A 12228-nucleotide genomic window follows, 5' to 3' on the forward strand; every position below is an offset into this window, starting at 1 on the left:
CAACTCCTCACACTTTAAATCAATACCAACCTTGACAAATATGATCAGTCATAAAAACAAAATCTGAAAAAATCAGGATCAAAATTAAAGTAAAACTGCAGGATTTTCATACATTTACATCTTTGTATCTTAGAGTAGTCAAACCCTGTGCCTTTTTAATATTATTTCCCTCAGAGCAAGTGATGTTAATGTTTAATGTATTTTTTACAGTTTACAAGAATGAAACTTGCATGTTTTTTGATATTGACCTGTTGTAAAGCTGATTGTATCTTGTAATTTAGAAAGCCTGTTACTGGGCTTTACATAGGATTGAACATATTGTCACTTTTCCCTGTGTTCTAAGAACTCAGCTCACTTCATTCATGTTTATTCAACCAGATGCAGGGTAATTAACTCAAGAGGTTTCACCTGTATGCAGTGTTTAAAGAAGCAGCTGTAGTGTGAGGCTCTGGTCCTGGTGAAGGCAGAATGGTCAAAAATGTTCCGTCTTCTCCCAGAATAAGGTGATTTCTTGTCACTGAGTGTGATCCTAATTTATAAATACAGTTTAAAAGACAACATTATTTAATAGATATCAAGTAGGAATTGACTGAACTCTGTGTGATGATATTTCACAGTAAAATATTGTTGCCATTCTGCAGATGTTTCTCAATCCACATTCAGCTGCCCTATTCATGATCTAGGGACGTAAAAAGTGCAGCAACTGATTCTGACCTTAGATCAGTGGTGGTGCTGTAAGTGGATATTACAGTACTATAGTGTAGTGTAGTGATTTAGCAGGGAGTTCCTATACAAGTCCATATATATAGGCTCATTGCATGTGTAACTAGCAGGGTTATAGTTTGGTCACAAAAACAATCTAGACTACTGTATCTCAGTATATAAACTGAATTAAGGTTTATTAAGACACTGTGTAAGTAAAAAAGATCTTCTTTTGGCTGTTCTCATTAGGGGTCGCCACAGCGAATCATCTGTTTCCACCTAACTCTATCCTCAGCATCCTCTACTCTCACTCCAATTAACTTCATGTCCTCTTTTAGCACATCCATATATCTCCTCTTTGGCCTTCCTCTTGACCTCTTGCCTGGCAGCTCCATCTCCAACATCCTTCTACCAATATAACCACTATCCCTCCTCTGCACATGTCCAAACCATCTCAATCTGGACTCTCTGACCTTGTCCCCAAAACAGCCGACCTGAGCTGTCCCTCTGATGTGCTCATTCCTAATCCTGTCCATCCTGGTCCCTCCTAAAGAGAACCTCAACATCCTCATCTCTGCTACCTCCATCTCTGCCTCTTGTCTTTTCCTCACTGCTACAGTCTCTAACCCATACAGCATAGCTGGTCTCACTACTGTCTTGTACACCTTTCCTTTGATTCTTGCTGCCACTCTTCTGTCACACAACACTCCTGACACCTTTCTCCACCCACTCCAACCTGCCTGCTCTTGCCTCTTCACCTCTTTCCTAAACTCCCCATCACACTGGACTGTTGACCCCAAATACTTAAACTCCTGCACCTTCTTGACCTCAGCCCCCTGTAACCTCACTGCTCCACTTCCAAGATACCCCTTATAATTCATATAATTCAAACCAGGGTACTGCTACTACTACTACTACCGCAGGTCACATGTCCACAACATAGCCAACATAGAAGCAGGTGACAAATTACAAAAAAAAAAATCCAACATAGTCGGGCCACCACATGGCACCAGAGCAGCTTCAGTGCTCCTTGGCGCTGACTTTATAAGTCTCTGAACTCTACTGGGGGGATGAACACCATTCTTCCAAAAGATATTGCCTCATGATACTCTCCCATAGCTGATCAACTGGGTTGGACCTGGTTACTGTGAAGTCCACAGCATATGATTCACATCATTTTCATCCTCATCAAACCATTCAGTGACCCCTCATGTCTTATGGATGGGACCACTCCCATCAGGACAGACATGTTTCATTACAGGATAATGGTGATCACTCTAGGGATTTGCAGTGACTCTTCCCTCTAGGGGGACAAGTGGACCAAAACATGTCAGCATCTGTAGTTGTTATATTTCTCCACTCATTTATTCGGGTTTTCCCTTTAACTTGTCTCCTGTCTGTAGTTACCACATCTCTGTTCTGTTACATACAGTCATTGTGATTTCAAAACAGGAACATTTAACACTTTCGAAAGGAAAGTGGCCGTTAAATACAGGTCCAATCATCAAGTCTTTAGTCACAGTGTCTGATTTCCTCACACTTTATTATAACTCTTAAGTAGTTTGCACACTAAAACTGAGTGCACACTTCACACAATACTGCAGTTACACACACTGCTAACTGAGCACCAATGACTGCTGAACATGACAGGGTTTAAAACCCTTTGTTTAACACTGGGTTCAGGTTACAAGAGCATTTATGGCAGTGTAATGACCCTTCACTTGTAACAATAACTAATACATTTGATCTTTTCATACAGTGCTAGATATGACAGTCATCTTAAAAGAGAACTTTCACACATATCAGCATTAGACACAGTAAATGATTGTGTGCTGCACTGCATGCAGGTTCTGCTCCGTTGTGAAAAGAAATGCCTATGGCTCCAAGTCTTGAACTCAGTCAACATACTTTACTGCTCTTATTATTTAGAAAGCACAGATGACATGATACTGAGCATTCATTTCAGGTCTCCTCTGTTAAACACTGTCCAGGGCTTTAAGCATTTCTGGGCCATCAAGCAAAGACTAACTGGAAAATTACATACTGCATACAAGGACAACAAGGAGACGCAGAGAGAGACATCTGTAAAAATGGCTCATTTGAAAACATGAACTGACACAACTCCTGCACACACACACACACACACCAGTTCCATTCAACACCTCTCTATTAACAATAGTAGGCAGTAACAACAATAACACAGGAGTAACATGGGGGGGCACAGCAGTGATCCACCAGCTCAGCAAAAACACTGTAACCTTTGAAGAGAAAATTAAAATGGGTTTAATTATGCCACATTTTATCTTAATGGGTTACCATAAGAAAACTGTTTGCAGTGCTGCACTCTGCAGCAGACCAATTGTACAAAGCACACAGATGATGAGGAATCAACTGTAAAAATTGTACTGCTGCATAAAAAGTCAGAAGAAAATACTGCGTTGTTCACTGCCTGGTTCTCTCAGTATGTGCGGACTCCTGGTTTATTTCCCTGGGCCTGGTTGAAGGGATGCGCTGGGCCAGAAGACTCATCCTGATGGTCAATGGCCTGGTAGCTGTCTCTGTTTTGTGACACAGTGGGGAAACCTGCAGAGACAAGCCAAACATCTTCAACACAAACAACCCCTGCCATGCAAATGCAATATCCATTGCCATATCTAATCAAGATACTTGTTTTGGAGCACAGACTATTGCGGGAGAAGACAGAACAGATGTATTCATAGAACAAGAGAAGGAAAGAATAAAAGAAAGCTTCCTCATAACATCCCCTAAGGGTTTCTTTTTTTTTCCTCCTTGGTTTTAGGGCTTCACATTCATTTATTCTCACACACCTGCTGAAATTTCACCCCTCTTAGTGATTTTAGGTTCACTACTGTCTGATCAGCTTCTTGAACTGTGGATGTTTAGATTTCGAGGAGAATCTGGACACAAACAACTATCATCACTGTACAGGTCACCAGTTTATCACAGGGCTGACATGTAGACAAACAACCACTCACACTCACTCCTAGGGGCAATTTAGAGTCGCCAGTCAACCTAAGCTGCATGTCTTTGGACTGTGGGAGGAAGCTGGAGCACCCGGAGAGAACCCACACAGGCCCCGGGTCGGTACAGGCTCAAACCTGGAACTTTCTTGCTAATCACTGTCTCGCTGTGCTGCCCCTCATCACGTCAGTGAGTGTGCAAAACCTCCCACAGCTTGTCTGACAGGAGCAGTCTGCAAACATGTAATCCAGAATCTTTGCATACAAATACCCGTCTGCACCATAAGTCATGTAAACATAGTTAAAATTCATGTTTTTGGTAGTTCAAAGGCCTGCACACATACTGTACACGTCTGCATGGCCCAAATATGCACATAAAAATAGGACTCTTACTGTCTGCAGAAGATTTAGATGAATTTCAAAAATATACATTATTTTGCTTTCAGCTCTCTAGTTAATGGTTTTATTTCATTTAAAGCATAGAAAAGCAGAAATCATTTTAAAGAACTGCATCACATTGGTTTAAAAAAATCTTAAATTACCTGCTTTCTTCTAAGTGTGCATGTAAACAGGTACATTCATTGTCAACATTATGTTCACTTTAGTTAGACTGATATGAGAATGAGCACCAGTGTGCAGCTCTGCTATGAATGTATATGCACACAGAACACACAAACAAGTAGGACATCTGGAGAGTAAAAATGTGAACAAAACATAGATGCAAACTGGTAGAAACATCTATAGCATATAATACAATAGACATGAAAACAAATACACTGTGCTGACAAACAGAGTTATGCAGGCAGGTCATAAGAACTGAGGGTTCAACAGACATTTGAAAAGACAGATGAACATAAATAAATACAAAGAACATGATGGAAAACTCAACATTAACATGACAACTACTGGAAAAAGAAATACTTTGTGTGTGGAAGGGATGGAAGAGGATGACTGAAGGAGAGAAATGGCAAAAAAGAAGCCAGAGATCAATAGCGGCGACCAATAAAGGCACTGTCAGCACTATCCGTAGTGCATCGACTGTCCACAGAGGTCTCTAAGTCTGAGAGGTCAGATGAGGAGAGGAGAGGAGAGAAAAGAAGAGAAGAAATGATCAAATCATACCAGGAAAAACAGAGACACTTGACAAAAAACACATGACCTTGAAGCATGACAAAGAGCAAAGACTGAAGTTAGAAATGATGACATGCAGGAAAAGAACAGGGACAAATTTGTTGACAAATTCTCACTAACACTACATGTAACCACACAAAATAATGTGGTTCACTGTAGATACAATAACTTTAAATTAGCCTTGGAGGTGGTTAATGGAACTACTGTAGTAAGCTAACATGCTAATGTTTGCTGCTTATGTCACAGCAGACAAACAGTGTTTAATCCATCCATCCATTATCTATATCGCTTAGTCCTGAACGGGGTCGCGAGGGGGCTGGAGCCAATCCCAGCCAACATCGGGCGAGAGGCGGGGTACACCCTGGACAGGACGCCAGTCTATCACAGGGCCAATGTTTAATCCATCCCTTGCAATTTTGCAGCAATCCTCACTAGTCAGACTACTGCGCTTACTTCACAGTGCCATTGCTTCAGCATGTTAAATCCACTGTTTAGCAAACAGCTAAATTAACAGCAAATGTGTGACTGCTCAAACTTGCCAGCTTGTATTATGCAATATAAAAGTAAACCTTCAGGGAGCTGTGGATACCTGAATCAACAGTTGACTAACATGAACCTGTCTGCCTGCATCCCAGAGTGCTCACTGCAGGAGGGAACCATATTAACGCCAGCTATGCAATCAGAGAGCAATTAAAACAGATACCGTCTGAAACTAACATTAGCTACATCCAACAGTCGCTACGCAGCCAATCACAGCCTGACGAACGTACCTGCTGTGTCTATGTGGTGTTTAAAGTAACACCAGAGAGATCAGATCAATCAGTGTTCTGTTATCTTCCAAAAAAACAAAACAACATCTAATCAGGCGATGTGAAGGCGGCAGTGCATGAGTTTTCTCAGTGTAAAACATTGCTACTGTAGCTGGTAAAATTACATTTAACAATGAGAAAAGTCATTGTTAGCACTGTAACCCCAAGTGTTGTTTAGTTTTGTAATTTTTGTTATTCTTCTCCTTCTGAAGCCAAACACTGAACAACTCTAGCCCACTAGCCCTGTATGTATCTCACTACTACCAACAAATCAGACCCTACAACTGATGATGAATCTGTCCATCCATTATCTATACTGCATATTATTGAATAGGGTCACGGGCTGGAGCCAATCCCAGCTGACATTGGGTGAGAGGCAGGGTCCACCATGGACAGGTTGCCAGTCTATCACAGGGCTGACATGTAGACAAACAACCACACACACTCACACTCACTCCTATGGGCAATTTAGAGTCAGCGGTCAACCTAAGCTGCATGTCTTTGTACTGTGGGAGGAAGCTGGGGTACATGGAGAGACTGATGATGGTAATGAATATAACCACATTGTGCTAGTCCATAGAGATGGAACCATGAGTATCTTTTTTAAGAACCTAAGAGTCCAGCGGATGTCACAGCTCAGTAGGACTTCAGATGGAAAAGCTGTCTGCAATTAAGTTCTCATGACTGTAACTAATTAGTTCAACAGCGGAATCATCTGTCAGTGCTTCATTGCACAGTCCTGTGCACAGTTTGTTCTGCACTTGACAGGTGTTTCATGACAAACAGCATGAACAACACAGGGAAGTTCTCATAGCGTCCCTGGCACCATACTACCTCTGGCTTTGGTCACACACCAGGGGTTATTTTTTGTGGACAGCGGAAAACGTCACTTCGACCCATTTCGTATAAATGTACTTGTGTAACTCACTAGATGAAACCTAGTTTTTATGCCTCCGTGCACCAGATTGATGAACTGATTAAATTTTTGTTGCCAAATGTCAAAGGTCAAGGTCACATTGACTTCACGTTCATCTCATTCTGTCAGAAATGCCCTGAAGGAATTTCATCAAATTTGGCACAAATGTCCACTTGGACTCAGAGATGAACAGGTTAGCTTTTAGGGGTTAAGGGTGGTTTGACTGGTTGGCAGAGGCATACAACTGTGAAATGGTAACTCCTGCATTTATGTTCTATATTTTAAACTACAAGCTAACATTTACCAACTCTTGTGACACATGGCAACATCTTGAAAAGCTCAGAAACCTCCGATGTTACAGTATTTGACTCATCTTGTAACTCTTACCAAAGTTAATGTTGTAATCTCCTCCACGTTCACGATACATCTGGTACACAAAGAAGCAGGATGCGGGTTTGAGCAGCAGGCTCAGGATGGCCATTCCCTCGCTGAAGCGAAACACGCTCCCTAGTTTCTCTATCGCAATGTCACTGTGAGAATAATAGATACCAAAATGGATGATGTCCGTCAATATGGTCAGGATCATCCCCATCAGAAACTACAGGGAAATAACAAAACAGAAAGAAGAGTCTTACTGAACACAGATAGTGTGTCAAGCTTTTAAATGTCCAGTACATTCAGTGCTGTGTGAGAAATAAAGTCATTCCAATGCTGACGAACGTAGCTTTCTGAGGGGAAATGGGATAAAAATCTAACTGCATACACACTGGAAGAGGTGGTGCCAGCAAGATATAATGAAAAAGCAGACAGAGCAGAAGTAAAAACGAGGGGGGAACTCAATTTAGAAATTTCTTTTTTGCACTTATTAGCTTGGAGAGTCAACAACATTTTGTGGAGTGAAAAATAATTCTCCAAAAGCCAAAATATGAAAGAAAATATGACTGAAATATGTGATTAGTTGACAAAAAGAACAGTCGAAATCACTCCAGACACTTAAGAAAGTGAAGCCAGGAGGTCATTCAAAATAAAATCATAAATGATGGAGGAGGACTATCTCCCAAACCTACAGCTGAGTGACTGACTGAATGAATGAATGAATGAATGAGTGAGCGGTTGATTGAACACTGAAGATATGTCAGTCCACAGTCAGTCAGTCAGTCTCAGACAAAAGGCTCCTTCCTGTGGGACTCTGGATGTGAGCGACCAAAACCCTGAACTTTACACTTGGTAAAATGTGATTGCTCGACAGTGGCACTCACAACTGAAAGAGACACTGGGCAGCTAGTTCCTCTCAGAACTCTCATCTGTAGTGAACGTGTTTGCTAAGTGTCACACCTCTGGGACCTGTTCCACAAATAAACACGTCTACCATGGCTTAGATCAAACTGATGCTTGGACTTCTTATAGACGTCTAAATTCATACAAAAGCTGTTGTTAAATAAGACTGATCTGCTATGAATTGACATTTTCAAAGTAAAAACATGGCTGACTGTGCAACCACATCAGACCACTGACTCCCGCAGAAGAAGAACTCAACAGTTACAAGGACATTTTACTGGGAAAAGTCAGTGAAAATGTAGCAATGCAAAATTCACCATTAGTGTAAAATCTCAGCCAGTGCAGACCTAAAGACAGTTTCCTTGGCAAATAAAAATGACTGTCACTGCTATGGCCTCGAAAAACTTGTCTCTTTCTTATTACTCCCTCTGCAAAAATGTTAGAAATCAAATTATGAGCCAGGTTTTGTTGTCTTTTTTTTTTGTCATTTTGTACCTCCGGTCAACATGGCTCTTAGGTGTAAGTTAGCGTTGCAATAGGGTGAGGCTAACTTCTTAAATTGGCACAATTTCTATCGTTGTGAAATTTGCATCAGACTAGTCTGACAGCAAAAGTAAAACGGGCTCAGCAGTACAGATCAGCCTAAACATCTTCATCCCCTGGTGTTGTAAACTGACACACTATGAAAGCCACAGTTATAGTCCTCTGTAATGAATTAAGGGAACGTCAACTGTCTTCGTTGGATGTTCACAGATTGTGGTGTTTGCATGGTGTTTGTGCCTATAGTTACTAGACTCCTGTACGTGTCATATCATGTTAAGATTACAGCTTGTGATGAGGAGGCAAAGACTCACCATGAGCACAGCATCTACTGAGTCCCTCTGTGCAATGGCCCAGACTCCCACTGCTAAAACAGTGAAGTTCCCCCAAGCAAAGGAATCGGGCAGCCACACCATGCACCCCCTAAAGAGCAGACAGTTTATACAAGACAGATCTGTAGATATTCTTTAATAATTATGTTTAAATACACAAAGGATGAGACGTGCAGGTAAAAGAGTAGGCCTGAATCACCACCGAGAGTCTGTTTCTGGGGAGCGTGTGTGTGTGTATGTGTGTGTGTGTGTGTGTGTGTGCCAGAAGAGAAGAGAAATTCCTCAAGATTGTGAAAAAGTCCTGTGCTCACACTCACCATATTGTAAGCAGCCAGTGCACCAGTACTATGGCCTGTGACAGACAACAAAAGATTGTGTTTAAAAGAAGGTTAGGACTGGAAAAGTCTTTTTAAAACTTTCCAGGACAGTTTAGTCTACTTCTGAAATCAGTCTCAAGAAGAATAATAACCAGTTCATTCTGATTAATCATTTATCCACAACACACCAGTTGCAGCTTCTCCCCTGTATGGATCTGGTGCTTCTTACCTGTTTTATTTATGTACTTATGTACGGTATGTTTCGCAATTAGTAGCATTTTCTGCCAGTTTTAAAACACAGGTGGTCCACACAGAGAAACAAGATATTATTTGGTTCTTGTGATAAATAATATAACAATTTTGTGCCATATCCAGCGATTTTTGTCAGGCCTGTTCACAAATATACTGTATTGTGTTAATATCTTCTATAAACAGATTTATCACTACAGTGTGTTTCCATTTCTCACATTCAGTAAAGGTATTAAGTCTGTATACAGGCCTGCTGTTCATCACTGAAAGCAAGTCAGGGGTGTCCATGGTGTCCAGTTGCACTTTACATAATTTGATTGTTGTATTTAGCATTTTTTGTACAACTTAACAAAAACCCACCAGCAACGATACAATATGCTACTTACTGTAATGTGACCAGTGTCTCAAGAGGAGGCAGGTGATTATCACATAGAGGAATTACCAAAGAACTGAGCAATAAATCTGACATCAACATATAATTTAACACCGGTCTTTGTTTTTTTTTAAAAATAAATAAATACAGAAGGCTACACTTTAAACATGAACTAAACAGAAACCTCACCTTTAGATTTATAGCAGGGATTTCCATAATAGCTTTGGTCAGAGAAGCTCTACTTTAATCCGAGTCAGTGCTTCAACTTGTTGCGTGCATGAAAAACTACTGTGGGTTCACACAAACTTCTCCACAGAGCTTTTGCTTCTCTCTACGCAGCCTGCAAACACAAACCATGTGACAGCAGCTGACTGCTTCCCATGTGACTTCTAGCTCATCACCCCCTCCTGCCTGTACCTCTGCTCTTCTTCTTCTTTTTATTTAAATGTGGGTGGCATCCAACATTAAGGTGCATTTCCACCACCTACTATACTGGAGGGTGGACCAGAGTTATTTCTACCCATGTTTTAGGAGAACAAACCTACTCCTGCTTCTGCTGCCACTCTGGCTTTCAGCCTGCTCAGAGAGAAGGAAACCACAGAAGCACCAACACTGGTGTCACACATGTTTTACTCCAGCTTTAGTTAGTGTGGTGTCCATCCAGTGGTTCACTGTGTGTATTAGAACATTTAAAAAACATAAAACTGTCTGCCCAGTTTGTCAGTTAAACTGACTGAAAAGATTTACAGGTATAAAAAAAAATGCATGAATTACAGCTATTTTATATTTTTCTAATTTTACTTGCCAGCTGAACAACTCACAACACATTGCAGCAGCAGTGGGATACTTAAAAAAGGACTGGTGACTGATGAGGCACCATTATTTTTAAACTGATTACGGTGGCAGTAATTTGTGTCCAAAACACGTGCCAAATGTCAACATCATGGGAAAAGCTGAAAGTGACATTCATACTATTACAATGCAGAAAAAGAGAGGGAAGTAAAGGAACCCTGCCACCTGCTGGGTCTGGGTCTAGCCACAGCACCTCATCAGCATCACAGAATGCCGTCTATGGCAAGGGAAGCAACACCTGAGTGTTGAATACAGCCCTGGGCAGCCAGGACATCAGTATAACCACATGCCTCATCCATTGCCTGTAACAGAGCCATGCATGTGTAGAACTGTTTGTCATATAACTTCCACCGCTATGCTGGAAAGAAGTGAACAAGTACCCACCTGTGGTCTTTTTTATAGCGACAACATCCTGATTTACAAGTCAACAAATAAGCATTTAGGTGTTTGGCCAGGTGGCACAAGTTTTTTCTAGTTGGTCCTGGGTTGCTTGTTCAATGGCAGGGCTTTGAAATGGCAAATAAGTGACATTATGGCAGATGTCTGTGTCTAGTGTGTGCAGTGTTGTGCAAGTATTATGTTAAACTGCAACATGGGTGCAAAGCAGAAGATGTGTTTCCGCATGTTGAGCTGAGAGTTTGCTCTCTGAGTATCACTTTTGTTAGCTGTCCTATGTGTGTCAAATCAGTGTGTTAGCAATTGACAAAAAACTAGATGAGATGATTTTAACCATTAGAGGAAAACTGGTACTTGGTATCATAGATACAGTATGACTGGTCGTAGTCAGGCCATAGAATTTCATCCATATCACATAAGAGTAACCCTTGCCTCAGTGTAGGAAGTGTGCTCTGATGTGCCTTATCCGCCCTTGGATGGCTTCCAAGGACACATCCCTACAGGTGTTTTCCACCAAAAGATTTTCCCTTATGTAAGGGATTTTGCCCACCATCATGCTGAGTATGAATATATGCAATATGCAGGTCAGAAAAGATCTGTGAATGTGAGTCACCAGAGCAGCCTGAAACTAACATTACCCCAGATGATAAGGTTCTTGCTGTTGAGGATGGCTGAAAGGTGATCTAGGAATGCAGGTAGATGTGTAGTGTTATATGGACCTAAAGTAGCACAGCATGACAGTGGAGGACCCCTCGATTACTTATAGCCGTCTTGATGTTCCAAAGCACACAGGGACTCCAACTGGATCCTGCAGTTCTGATTGGTGTATCACAATCTCTGTGTCTTAGTGTTTGCACCTGGAAAAATATAAAAGTTTGTTCACTGAATTTAAAGGCTGATGACCTTTTTTGTACAGATGCAGATGTTTGCTGCATGAGCATATGGTGCAATGAATGATTCATTTGACCATTTTGTGTAGAGCTTTGCAAGAACAAATATTGATGTGAATAGTGTTTACAGTTATAGGAAAAGTGTGCATCTTTTGAAAACTGAAGCAGGGGTATAAATCTTTGTGCTGAGGGAACCAACTATAGTGTGGTAGCAATCAGGAAACATCTGTAAAAAGGCAATCCTGATAATTAATTACTTACTAAGAAAGCCTTAAAAAAGCAAAGTCCCTTTGGCGTGTCAGTGATGTGAAGCTGCAGCTCTCGCTGGACGCAGCTGTGTGTAATCTATCACTGTGCTGGCTTTTGGCCAGGTTTCAACAGGGCACTCCGCCGGAGCACTCCGTCAGAGGTAAGTATTAAAAATACATCACTACTGCTTTTATTCTGTGGCCGTAAATCAGC

General features: G+C 41.2%; 1 protein-coding gene across 1 annotated transcript; it reads right to left on the reverse strand.

Moving 5' to 3' along the window:
- Positions 1–2115: 2115 nt before the first annotated feature.
- agtrap (angiotensin II receptor-associated protein) lies at positions 2116–10034 on the reverse strand. Its single transcript, XM_020610540.1, has 5 exons — positions 9818–10034; positions 9007–9041; positions 8672–8780; positions 6927–7137; positions 2116–3285 (listed from the first exon to the last, which is right to left on the reverse strand). Exons 1-5 carry the CDS (start codon positions 9842–9844, stop codon positions 3161–3163), a joined length of 507 nt encoding a protein of 168 aa, XP_020466196.1. The 5' UTR covers positions 9845–10034; the 3' UTR covers positions 2116–3160.
- Positions 10035–12228: the final 2194 nt, after the last annotated feature.

This window comes from Monopterus albus, unplaced genomic scaffold, assembly GCF_001952655.1.
Source record: "Monopterus albus unplaced genomic scaffold, M_albus_1.0 scaffold1.1, whole genome shotgun sequence".
Lineage (NCBI taxonomy): Eukaryota > Metazoa > Chordata > Actinopteri > Synbranchiformes > Synbranchidae > Monopterus > Monopterus albus.